Here is a 13,903-nt window from a genome sequence, read left to right on the forward strand (position 1 = left end):
ATTTCCTCGGTGATCAACTGGCTGGCTTTGCTGGCTGAGGAACTCTGGGATTTGAAGTCCACAATAATAAAATAAAATATTTGTGCAGCTTTCTGAGATTTTGTGTGTTTCTGTAGTGTTTCACTCTTACACAAACACACAAAATCTCAGAAAGCTGTATGGGGCATTTTGTGTGTGTGTGTGTGTGTGTGTGTGTGTGTGTCAGTTGTGTGTGTGTAAAGTGTGAAAGTTGGTTTTTGAGCTTTTTGTGACTGTGTGCAGCTGCTTTTACATTGTGTGTGAGTCAGTTGTGTTGTGTTGTGTATGTGTAAAGTGTGAAAGTTGGTTTTTGAGCTTTTTATGGCTATGTGAAGTGTGAAGTGCAGCTGCTTTTACACTGTGTGAGTCAGTTGTGTTTTGTTTTGTTTTGTTGTGTGTGTGTAAAATGTGAAAGTTGGTTTTTGGTACCTCTTATTGTTTTTTATACTTTGCTAATTATTTTTATTAGTGTAAGCCGCCCTGAGTCTTCGGAGAAGGGCGGGATATAAATGCAAATTAAAAAAATAATAATTATTTATTGTTATTTGCCAAGCCTACCCAGTCATCTGACCACCAAGCCACACCCACCAATTAAGCCACACCCACAGAACCGGTAGGGAAAATTTTTAGATTTTACCCCTGCCACCACTGGTCTATACAATAAATTGTATTGATTTAAATGAAAGTTAACTGCAGAGGAACTAATGTGGCATAACAGTTAAAATTGATGGATTTCAACTAGAAAGACTCAGATTCAACATCCTAGTGCAGGGGTCTGCAACCTTAAACACTCAAAGAGCCATTTGGACCCATTTCCCGCAGAAAATAAAACACTGGAAGCCACAAAACCTGGGTGGGCGTGGCCAACCCAATGGCATTCCTACCCAGTAACATGATCTGCCCCAGCCACACTTACCCGGGTTTTGTAGCTCTGGGTGTTTTCTGTGGGAAATGGGTCTCATTCTCTTTCTCTCTCTCTCCCTCCCTCTCTCTCTCTCTCTCTCTCTCTCCCTCCCTCCCTCTCCCCTTCTCTCCCTTCTGTTTTTTCTCTTTTTCCTCTTCCTCTCCCTTCCTTCCTTCCTTTCTTTCTCTTTCTTTCTTTCTCTCCCCCTTCTCTCTCTGTTTCCCTCTCATTCTCTCTCCTTCCAGCTCATTTCTCTCTCCCTCTTCCCTTTCTCTCTCTCATTTGTTTCTCTCTTTTTCCTCTCTTTCTCTCCCTCCATCATTTTCTCATTTCTCATTCTTTTTCTCTCCTTTTCTTTCTCTCATCTCTCTCCCCCCACCTTCTCTCTCTTTCTCCCCTCCTCTCTCATGTGTGTGTTTGCTCCCTCTTGAACCATTTCCAAAAACAGGCAAGGGTTGTGGGGGGGGGGGTTCCTGCTGTTCTTTCTTCTCCTTTGGGTGCTTTTTACCATATGATTTAAATCAAGAGGTTTTTCAGGTTCCCAGATAAATGAAGCTCTTTCATCCCCCTGCTGTGGCTCCCTGTTGGCTGGCTGGCCCTGCCCCTCGCTCTCCCCTCCCAGTCACTCATTGCGTGACCTAAGAAGGTAAGGGCGAGAACGGGGATGGAGACTTGCTCCGTATTCCAGAACGGGAGGGAAGCGCCCCTGTACTTGCCTCTCATCTCACTGCACTTCTTCCAGCACTTCTTGGTGCTGTGTGCGCACCTCGATTGCTCGAGAGCTTGCTGCCTCCATGGCCTGCTCACTGCTCTCACTGGACAGGAACTTAAATTTAGTGCACTTCACAGTTTAGTGCATCTAAATTGTGCAATTTAGTGCATCCCCTCCTCCTCCTGGAACCCATTACAACTCGGCGCATCGGGCGCAGCCAGGACAGATGTGTCTTGAAGCGAGGTCAAGTCGTGCATCTCCCCAAGCGATTGAGGTGCGCGCAACACCAAGAAGTGCTGGAAGATGCACCCGCAAGATGAGAGGCAAGTACAGGGGCGCTTTCCTCCCGCTCTGGAACATGCAGCGAGTCTCCATCCCTGCCATCGCCCTTACTTTCTCAGGCCACGCAAAGAGTGACTGGGAGGGGAAGGTGAGGGGTGGGGTGGGGCCAGCCATCTGACAGGGAGCCACAGCAGGAGGATAAAAGAGCTGCATACGGCCCAGGAGCCTTACATTGCTGACACCTGTCCTAGTGTTTAGTTGCTGACTTTGGACAAGTCATTCTCTGATGCCAACCTATTTCCCAAGTATGTTGGACACTTTAGGAATAAAATGAGGAGTGAATTGATTCATGCATGCTATCTTGAGTTCCCAGAGAAGACAATTGGCAAACTTAATGCCATTATTCATGAATAATCAGTTTTAAATAGTCAAACAAAGTGGTAGTGTATTTTCTATCCAATGCATGTGTCAAAATGCCACAAATATATAACCCTAATGTAAAATGTAAAAGGAAAAAAAATCCTACTAATAATAGGACCTACTGTTTTAAGTATCATTATCATCCATAATTGTATGTTTATAGACTACTAGATAACAATGCACTGTTGGCTATATAAACTTTTAAATTTCTCTCCCCTTTTTTCTCTTTTCTAGCACCAGAATAGCAACTATTAAGGATCTCCCCTTAAAAGATGTTCATCTTAAACTTCATTTTTGTAGTGATATGTTACATTCAAAAGCTTTAAAATGCAATAGTTAGAATTTTTTTCTTTATAATTGTTTTCACAGAGTACTTTAATACATGAATTTTAAGCCACATGGATCTTATTAACTTCACCAAACGGTTCACCAAACAGTTCATCAAGATAATTAGCTGTTCTGGAACACTTACTAAATGTTATGCTGCTCGATTCAAATGAAAATGTATTTTCTTTAACTGAAAAAAAAACCAGGAAATGTTGTTATCACTTCTTCATCTAAATGGAGTAGGAAAGTACCTTTTTAATCTTTTTAATATCTGGATCTTCTTCTTCTTGATTGCCTTGATATGGTCTCATTCGTTCTTTTGTTTTGTTGAGAGCTACAATCTGGTAAAAACAAGAAACAAAAATGTAAAATTTTAAAAGTTTTCAACAGATTTCAGAATATCACATGAAATTTTGAAAATGTAATTTCAAGCCCCTGGATTGTTATTAAAGCAAATTGTCACAGATAGTTTTTTGTTTGCTTTTAGCTTGCCCAGGTTAGAATAATGAGCAAAGCAATCTATTGTAGAAAAAAGACAACCATTCCAAATAACATTCAAAAACAATTTTGCAAGACTAATAAAAATGATTAATAAACTTGACAAAATGGAAAGGTAATAAGGTTCATATTCAGAGGTGTTACTCCTAGCCAAAATTTCATTATAATTAATGAAACTTTTGCCAATGATTGAAAAGGAAGCCAGACTGTAAATTAGACAGCAGTAGCAGCACAATAAGAATGAATTTTGAAATATACCTCTGATTTAAGCCTTTCAATTTCTGTGTCTTGATCTTCAAGCTGATGACGTAGCTGATTTGCTGAAATCTTTTCTGTCTCTACAATTTGAACTAGATGGATATATTTTTGCATCAATACTTCCCTCTCAATCAGGATATCTGAATAGCTATATGTTGAAAAAATAATGAAAATGTTTATGTTAGAAATTATGTAGGCAACATATTTAAGCAAAATCTTAAATGCAAGGTTCCATTATTCTTATAAATAAATTAAGTGTATTCCCACACATTTTTATGTTTTACAATTTATGTATAAATCTGACCAGGAATATTTAAATATGCAGGGCTGAGAAAAAGAGCTATATTGGTAATACTGATGTTAAGATACTCTTATGTTTATCAAAACAGAATTTATTCCATTAAGTGGTTTTTGACCAGTAAACTTCCTATTATTTTTTATAAACCAAATGTCAACTCGCAAAGTATCCCTGGCCTGCTCTTGAGTTGCCATAGGCAAGGGGGATGGGAGAACGAACTCTACAGCTGCTGTAAGGCAGCACGGCAGTCAAAACAAAAGCACATGCCAGCCATATCTCTGTCTTGGCAGTCTCCGCGGTAACCCACAGTGGCTGGAGGGGAGTGATCTCTACAACCCACGAAATTGAAATTGCTTCGTTGGAGAATGTGACTGATGACACACCTTGGGGGAGGGGGAGAAACAGAGGTCAGAGTTGGCTTCACTTGGAACCTGCCGACAGGAAGCTCCTAATAAATAACTGGATTTCTTTTGAAGTCTGACTCAAGGTTCATGATTTAATTAGGGCATTGGTCAGAACCCTGACACTGTAGCTATTCTACACACTCTCAGGCATTCTACAATGTTTCCCTGGTATAGAACCAGGGATGAAATCCAGCAGGTTCTGACAGGTTCTGGAGAACCGGTAGTGGAAATTTTGAGCAGTTTGGAGAATCGGTAGTGGAAATTTTGAGTAGTTCTGAGAACTAGCAAATACCACCTCTGGCTGGCCCCAGAGTGAGGTGGGAATGGAGATTTTGCAATATCCTTCCCCCACGAGTGGGGAGGGAATGGGGATTTTGCAGTACCCTTCCCCTGCCAGGCCCACCAAGCCACGCCCACCAAACCACACCACACCCACCAAGTCACCCTCACAGAACTGTTAGTAAAATAATTTGGATTTCACCATTGTATAGAACCAATATTTAATTTGGGGACACATAAAGGAAACAGTTTTTAATAAATAAATTGTTACTTTCAATAAATATTGCAAAATGATGTGCTATGGAATGCATGCTTTATTTAATTGATATTATAGTGATATGTTACATTCAAAAGCTTTAAAATGCAATAGTTAGAATTTTTTTCTTTATAATTGTTTTCACAGAGTACTTTAATACATGAATTTTAAGCCACATGGATCTTATTAACTTCACCAAACGGTTCACCAAACAGTTCATCAAGATAATTAGCTGTTCTGGAACACTTACTAAATGTTATGCTGCTCGATTCAAATGAAAATGTATTTTCTTTAACTGAAAAAAAAACCAGGAAATGTTGTTATCACTTCTTCATCTAAATGGAGTAGGAAAGTACCTTTTTAATCTTTTTAATATCTGGATCTTCTTCTTCTTGATTGCCTTGATATGGTCTCATTCGTTCTTTTGTTTTGTTGAGAGCTACAATCTGGTAAAAACAAGAAACAAAAATGTAAAATTTTAAAAGTTTTCAACAGATTTCAGAATATCACATGAAATTTTGAAGATGTAATTTCAAGCCCCTGGATTGTTATTAAAGCAAATTGTCACAGATAGTTTTTTGTTTGCTTTTAGCTTGCCCAGGTTAGAATAATGAGCAAAGCAATCTATTGTAGAAAAAAGACAACCATTCCAAATAACATTCAAAAACAATTTTGCAAGACTAATAAAAATGATTAATAAACTTGACAAAATGGAAAGGTAATAAGGTTCATATTCAGAGGTGTTACTCCTAGCCAAAATTTCATTATAATTAATGAAACTTTTGCCAATGATTGAAAAGGAAGCCAGACTGTAAATTAGACAGCAGTAGCAGCACAATAAGAATGAATTTTGAAATATACCTCTGATTTAAGCCTTTCAATTTCTGTGTCTTGATCTTCAAGCTGATGACGTAGCTGATTTGCTGAAATCTTTTCTGTCTCTACAATTTGAACTAGATGGATATATTTTTGCATCAATACTTCCCTCTCAATCAGGATATCTGAATAGCTATATGTTGAAAAAATAATGAAAATGTTTATGTTAGAAATTATGTAGGCAACATATTTAAGCAAAATCTTAAATGCAAGGTTCCATTATTCTTATAAATAAATTAAGTGTATTCCCACACATTTTTATGTTTTACAATTTATGTATAAATCTGACCAGGAATATTTAAATATGCAGGGCTGAGAAAAAGAGCTATATTGGTAATACTGATGTTAAGATACTCTTATGTTTATCAAAACAGAATTTATTCCATTAAGTGGTTTTTGACCAGTAAACTTCCTATTATTTTTTATAAACCAAATGTCAACTCGCAAAGTATCCCTGGCCTGCTCTTGAGTTGCCATAGGCAAGGGGGATGGGAGAACGAACTCTACAGCTGCTGTAAGGCAGCACGGCAGTCAAAACAAAAGCACATGCCAGCCATATCTCTGTCTTGGCAGTCTCCGGTAACCCACAGTGGCTGGAGGGGAGTGATCTCTACAACCCACGAAATTGAAATTGCTTCGTTGGAGAATGTGACTGATGACACACCTTGGGGGAGGGGGAGAAACAGAGGTCAGAGTTGGCTTCACTTGGAACCTGCCGACAGGAAGCTCCTAATAAATAACTGGATTTCTTTTGAAGTCTGACTCAAGGTTCATGATTTAATTAGGGCATTGGTCAGAACCCTGACACTGTAGCTATTCTACACACTCTCAGGCATTCTACAATGTTTCCCTGGTATAGAACCAGGGATGAAATCCAGCAGGTTCTGACAGGTTCTGGAGAACCGGTAGTGGAAATTTTGAGCAGTTTGGAGAATCGGTAGTGGAAATTTTGAGTAGTTCTGAGAACTAGCAAATACCACCTCTGGCTGGCCCCAGAGTGAGGTGGGAATGGAGATTTTGCAATATCCTTCCCCCACGAGTGGGGAGGGAATGGGGATTTTGCAGTACCCTTCCCCTGCCAGGCCCACCAAGCCACGCCCACCAAACCACACCACACCCACCAAGTCACCCTCACAGAACTGTTAGTAAAATAATTTGGATTTCACCATTGTATAGAACCAATATTTAATTTGGGGACACATAAAGGAAACAGTTTTTAATAAATAAATTGTTACTTTCAATAAATATTGCAAAATGATGTGCTATGGAATGCATGCTTTATTTAATTGATATTATATGATAGAAGTATCAAAGGTCCTGTTGTAAGTCATTGGCTTTAGAAAAACTGATTTTTCTTTGATCATAGCAATTTGACATATATTTGTCTCAAAGCTATATTTGCTAAAGCTGTGCAATCAGTATGGAATTCCTTTGTTTGGCTTTGGGACAAGCATGAATATAAAAAAAAAACCTATAAAATTGAGTGATGCCACCTTCCAAAGAGGCATTTTATTCCCAATTCCTGTAGACTGAATAAAAGGTTTACCCCATCTCTTCTAGTTATAAATTAGGTCTTCCTGTGTCATGCAGAAAAGCAATACCCAGCCACCTTCTCAGGTCCTGACACAATAGTTAAGCAAAAGACCCTTCTGGTAGTTCTCTACAAGCAGGAAGCTACATCCAAGATATCCACAGAGAAAGTGGCGAGAGAAATTGGGGGAAGAAATGCCAGGAAAAGAGTCTGGTGGCCTGTTCAAAAACCAAAGTCATTCAGGGAAAGGGCAGCCTTCAGATCCGAAGAAAAAGTGAACCAGCCAAGGAGAGTGCAATACGTTTAGTGGCAGGTAAACCTATATTCTCCCTTTTTTTGAGGTGGGTGACACTGGGTGATAACAGAAGCAATCTTCTGGCAACCAACTACAGAGACAGACCAGAAAGAATAGCACTCAAATCTCTAATTCTTTATCAAGAACACACTTTTTGAGTCCCCTTCTACTCTGTCAGATGAATGTCAATGATCTCTGAAGCAGGGGTGAAATGCTCCCGGTTCAGACTGGATTGCCTGATTCGGTAGCGATGGCGGCGGGTGGTTCGGAGAACCAGTAGCAAAAATCCCTGCCCACCCCAACCTCATCAGAGGGTTGTTTTTTTTTACTTTTAAAAGCATTTTTTCTTCAACCAAAAAAAATGCTTTTAAAAGTAAAACAAAAGCCTCTGATGATTGCACAGGTCAGCTGGGATCATTAGAGGCTTTTAAAAGCATTTTTTTACACTCTCTTCAGCCGAAGAGGTTGTAGAAAAAATTTATTTATTATTTATTTATTATTTAAATTTATATACCGCCCTATCTCCCAAAGGACTCAGGGCGGTTCACAGGCATATAAAACATCGATACACAAAATTAAAATAATCTTTAAAAAACTTATTCCAATGCCCTATCATTAAAAATAGAAATATAATTATTAAAATCAATTTAAAACCCCTATAAAATTTAAAATCTAAGCCAGTCCTGCACAGATGAATAAATGTGTCTTGAGCTCATGACGGAAGGTTGAAGGTCCGGAAGTTGGCGGAGTCCTGGGGAGCTCGTTCCAGAGGCGGAGCCCCACAGAGAAGGCCCTTCCTGGGCGTCGCCAGGCGACACTGCCTAGCTGACGGCACCCTGAGGTCCCTCCTGTGAGAGCGCACGGGTCGGTGAGAGGTATCTGGTCGCAGTAGGCGGTCCCGTGAATAACCCGGCCCTATGCCATGGGCGCTTTAAAGGTGGTCACCAAAACCTTGAGCGCACCGGAAGGCCACAGGTAGCCAGTGCAGCCTGCGCAGGATGGGTGTTATCACGGGAGCCACGAGGGCTCCATCTATCACCAGCGCAGCCGCATTCTGGACTAACTGTAGCCTCCGGATGCCCTTCAAGGAGCCCCATGTGAGGCGTTGCAGTAATCCAGGCGAGGCGTCACGAGGCGTGGTGACCGTGCATAGGGCCTCCCGGTCCAGAAAGGCGCAACTGGCGCACCAAGCGAACCTGGTGAACGCTCTCCTGGAGGCGGCCGTCAAATGATCTTCTAGAGACAGCCGTTCATCCAGGAGGGCGCCTAAGTTCGCACCCTCTCCATCGGGGCCAGTGACTCGCCACCGATGGTCAGCCGCGATTTAGCTGACTGTGCGGGATGCGGCATCCACAGCCACTCCGTCTTGGAGGATTGAGCTTGAGCCTGTTTCTCCCCATCCAGACCCGTCGGCCTCCAGACACGGGACAGCACTTGATAACCGTTGGGGTGGTCCGGTGTGAAAAGTACAGCTGGGTGTCATCCGCATACAGCTGGTACTTCACACGAAACCACTGATGATCTCACCCAGCGGCTTCATGTAGATGTTAAACAGAAGGCGAGAGAATCGACCCTGCGGCACCCACAAGTGAGGCGCCTCGGGGCCGACCTCTGCCCCCTGTCAACACCGACTGCGACGGTCGGAGAGATAGGAGGAGAACCACCGATAAGCGGTGCCTCCACTCCCAATCCTCCAATCGGCGCAGCAGGATACCATGGTCGATGGTATCGAAAGCCGCTGAGAGGTCTAATAGGACCAGGGCAGAGGAACAACCCCTATCCTGGCCTCAGAGATCATCCACCAACGCGACCAAAGCCGTCTCCGTGCTGTAACCGGGTCGGAAACCGGACTGGAGCAGGTCTAGATAGACAGTTTCATCCAGGTGCAAGGAAACTGATATGCCACCATACTCTCTACAACCTTCGCCGCGGCGGGTTGGAGACGACGATAATTACCTAAAACAGCGGGTCAGGAAGGCTTCTTGAGGAGGGCCTCACCACCGCCTCTTTCAAGGCGGCGGAAGACTCCCTCCACCAAAGAAGCGCTCGTAATCGCCTGGAGCCAGCCTCGTGTCACCTCCTGCGTGGCCAGCACCAACCAGGAGGGGCACGGGTCCAGTAAACATGTGGTGGCATTCAGCCTCCCCAACAACCTGTCCATGTCCTCGGGAGCGACAGGGTCAAACTCATCCCATACAATGTCACCAAGACCGCCCTCAGCCGTCTCACCCGTATCACCGCAATCTTGGTCCAAACCATCCCGAAGCTGAACGATTTTATCGTATAGATAACCGTTAAACTCCTCAGCACGTCCCTGCAACGGGTCATCCCGCTCCCCCTGATGTAGGAGGGAGCGGGTCACCCGAAACAGGGCGGCTGGGCGGTTATCTGCTTTTAAAAGTAAAAAAAAAAGTTGGCCAACCCCATCCAGTCACATTACCCCTCCCCCACCAAACCACACCCACAGAACTGGTAGTAACAAATTTTACATTTCACCACTGTATAGAACCAATATTTAATTTGGGGACACATAAAGGAAACAGTTTTTAATAAATAAATTGTTACTTTCAATAAATATTGCAAAATGATGTGCTATGGAATGCATGCTTTATTTAATTGATATTATATGATAGAAGTATCAAAGGTCCTGTTGTAAGTCATTGGCTTTAGAAAAACTGATTTTTCTTTGATCATAGCAATTTGACATATATTTGTCTCAAAGCTATATTTGCTAAAGCTGTGCAATCAGTATGGAATTCCTTTGTTTGGCTTTGGGACAAGCATGAATATAAAAAAAAAACCTATAAAATTGAGTGATGCCACCTTCCAAAGAGGCATTTTATTCCCAATTCCTGTAGACTGAATAAAAGGTTTACCCCATCTCTTCTAGTTATAAATTAGGTCTTCCTGTGTCATGCAGAAAATGCTTTCTTTTGGTCTTGTACTCTGTGCACTTGGAAAAGCAATACCCAGCCACCTTCTCAGGTCCTGACACAATAGTTAAGCAAAAGACCCTTCTGGTAGTTCTCTACAAGCAGGAAGCTACATCCAAGATATCCACAGAGAAAGTGGCGAGAGAAATTGGGGGAAGAAATGCCAGGAAAAGAGTCTGGTGGCCTGTTCAAAAACCAAAGTCATTCAGGGAAAGGGCAGCCTTCAGATCCGAAGAAAAAGTGAACCAGCCAAGGAGAGTGCAATACGTTTAGTGGCAGGTAAACCTATATTCTCCCTTTTTTTGAGGTGGGTGACACTGGGTGATAACAGAAGCAATCTTCTGGCAACCAACTACAGAGACAGACCAGAAAGAATAGCACTCAAATCTCTAATTCTTTATCAAGAACACACTTTTTGAGTCCCCTTCTACTCTGTCAGATGAATGTCAATGATCTCTGAAGCAGGGGTGAAATGCTCCCGGTTCAGACTGGATTGCCTGATTCGGTAGCGATGGCGGCGGGTGGTTCGGAGAACCAGTAGCAAAAATCCCTGCCCACCCCCATTCCCAGCTGAGCTGCACGATCATCAGAGGGTTGTTTTTTTTTACTTTTAAAAGCATTTTTTCTTCAACCAAAAAAAATGCTTTTAAAAGTAAAACAAAAGCCTCTGATGATTGCACAGGTCAGCTGGGATCATTAGAGGCTTTTAAAAGCATTTTTTTACACTCTCTTCAGCCGAAGAGGTTGTAGAAAAAATGCTTTTAAAAGTAAAAAAAAAAGTTGGCCAACCCCATCCAGTCACATTACCCCTCCCCCACCAAACCACACCCACAGAACTGGTAGTAACAAATTTTACATTTCACCACTGCTCTGAAAGCTAAGATTTGTAAACTCATGTAATCTATAGGAGCCTCAGTCAGTTCCCTCTTCAATGAATGCTTTTACTAAAGCAGAATTACATGTACTCTTGATGAGGCGGCTTCATTTTCACTTCCGGATGCCCATGCTGTGAAGCCTATTTATCCTGTTTAGTGACAAGCAGAAAGTGAGGCCAATGGAGCAAGGAGAAGGCTACAACTCTAACAGTCTTCAACCTAAGCAACCTGGAAGGCCTCATATTTTCTTGGGAAAACAAGATAGAAGCCATATTCTATAAGGCTGCATCAGGAAAGGAATAGCTCTCTGTTAATAACATTATGCACTTTGCATTTTGTCATGAATTGGATACACCTAAATTCCAATAGCTGTGATTACAATAACAAACAGACGGATGCTCTTTTAATTTATACCATATGTTTTATTTTGTTCCAAGAAAAAGATACCTTCTGTAAAACCTCACAAAGAAAAGCAGTAAGTTACAATAAGAAATGAGGATAATAATGGACTGTAGCCAGACATATGTCTGAGAGTTCAGAGAAATATTTACAACCAAGAACAGCCAGCATTAGAACTTAACAAGATTTTCAAGTGGATGATTGCTGAAAGTTTCACAGGAGAAAGTACAAGTGTGTCTTCTCTGGTCAACTCCTTCACTAAAAATATACTGTTGAAATTAGAAATTCCCTCTCAATCTTCTCACACTATCTGAAAAACCATAAATTCTGAAATTCAGCATTGGCAAGTAATTTATCAAATTTATAGCGAGGTGCAATCCTAAAGGACTTTTGATGGCAGATAAAAATACACAAAGTATCCACCGTCAAATAAAAGTAGAACACAGATTGCAAAATACATAGCAAAGCTAATCTACCAACCCAACCAAATGCCCTCCAGAAGGGCTCTGTTTCCAGCTGCTTCTCTGATATACCATGTAAGATCTTCCTCTTAATTCCTTTGAAGGGGAACAAAGCAACTTCTTCCAGTTAGATCAGATTTTTATCATGGTGCCACTGAGGTCGAGATCAAACTATAAGTAAGCATCTTCTTTTAGAGAGTGTATTTTAATGTCATGGGATTATCAGAAAGGGTTGGTAACTTATTTCAGACTGTTTTTCAAAATATCTGGAATTTTAATGGATAAAAAAGATACCTTAAGGCAGGGGTGTCAAACTCGATTTCATTGAGGGCCACATTAAGGTTATGTTTGACCTCAGGGGGGCAGGGGGCGTGGCTGGGGGGGCATGGCCAGCTCAATGTCACTCAATAGCCTGCTCCAGCCCTCTGCCAGCGAAAACGGAGCTCAGGAGAGCCTCACACACACACCCAAGCGCCATTTTCAGCTGCAATGGCGTGCTCCAAATGTCTGCCAGCAAAAACAGAGCTTGGGAGGGCCTCACGCGGCCCATCCAAGTTCCATTTTTGGCTGCAACAGCCTGCTCCAGTCTTCTGCCAGCAAAAATGGACCTCAGAAGGGGTTCACATGGCCCCAAACTCTGTTTTTACCTGCAAGGGCCTCCTGCAGCCCTCTGCCAGCAAAAATACAGTGTGAAGCCCTGCCAAGATCCATTTTCGCTGGCAGAGGGACAATGAGCCAATCTTTCATTATTTACAGGGTGGCCCCACAGGTCATATCTAAGCACCCCATGGGATGCATCCAGCCCGTGGGCCTCGAGTTTGACACTCCAGCCTTAAGGTATCCATTTTGTCATTTTATCAATGAGAAGATTCACCAATAAGGAAGGAGAAATTATATGTATATTTTAAGGGGTGGAACTACAAAATGAATGCTGCAAGGTAATATATGGTCCAGAAATTGCCTTCTCTTGTTTTATTTGTTTGTTTGTTTCATTTTCCACCTTTTTCACGGTTTAAGGTGACTTGACACCATTAAAAAATGGTCTACATACGTGAGTTCAGCAAGTAACTCTTCATGTTACTTTACTGTTACAATATAAAAGTGACTTAAGCTGCTGCTCCTATCTCAGAAGATATGACTACCCATACAGACAAAATAGATGAATCATGCTGGGACCTGCATATCAGGTATAATGAAAAATGTGACAAAACAAGATAAAAGGGGACATTTTAGCATTATGAATGATGTAGAAATAAATATTTTGAAGAGTATTGGCCTGAACTTTCCTTTTTCTGCATTATAAGAGAAAGAGGCACAAAAAGAGATGGTAATGGTGAAGAAATCCCCAGGAGGCAAAAAGGAAAGGAGAAACGAGAAAAGGAAGGAAGGAAAACATTGTCCCTTAGCCAAACCAAATTATTAGTAGCTAGTGTTGGAATTTCATACCTGGCTTGCTGAATAGCCTCCACCCACTCCTCTCCATCTGCTTCTTCCTCACAGCGGAGCTCAAGCGGCTTCTGCCCTTCATGGCCAAAGAGGACTGTGAAATAATACTGTAAATAGTTTTAAAAAGGTTTAAATGTGGTAATGTAATGTCAGTATAATAATACAGTAAAATTAAAATGTAAATATTAACTAAGTAGTACAATCAGTACATACAATGAACCCCTGCTTTATCACAATTCATAGAGTTTTCTCTTAGTGAAAAAGATTTCTGAACTGAACAGATTCTCTATTCAGAAAAAGAATTTGGCTTCAGAAACACATCTCAAGTTCATAGAATACTCTCCCTGCATCTGTTCTAATCACATTACGTTGCCATACTTAGGCTTCAGCAATAAAATTACCACAATGCTGCAGTCACCTAAATGTCATCA

General features: G+C 41.6%; 1 protein-coding gene across 2 annotated transcripts in view; it reads right to left on the minus strand.

Annotated features, from left to right (window-relative positions):
• Positions 1-13,903, minus strand: part of RASGRF2 (Ras protein specific guanine nucleotide releasing factor 2) — a 123,504-nt gene that overhangs the window by 77,836 nt on the left and 31,765 nt on the right. For both annotated transcript variants that reach the window (XM_058169265.1, XM_058169264.1), the window contains exons 2-4: positions 13,473-13,579; positions 5,518-5,665; positions 5,013-5,102 (exon numbers count right to left, since the gene is read on the minus strand). In XM_058169265.1, the coding sequence (XP_058025248.1) occupies positions 5,013-5,102; positions 5,518-5,665; positions 13,473-13,579 (345 nt within the window). The remainder of the gene's footprint in view (positions 1-5,012; positions 5,103-5,517; positions 5,666-13,472; positions 13,580-13,903) is intronic.

The sequence above is a fragment of the Ahaetulla prasina genome, chromosome 2 (assembly GCF_028640845.1).
Source record: "Ahaetulla prasina isolate Xishuangbanna chromosome 2, ASM2864084v1, whole genome shotgun sequence".
Taxonomy (NCBI): Eukaryota; Metazoa; Chordata; class Lepidosauria; order Squamata; family Colubridae; genus Ahaetulla; species Ahaetulla prasina.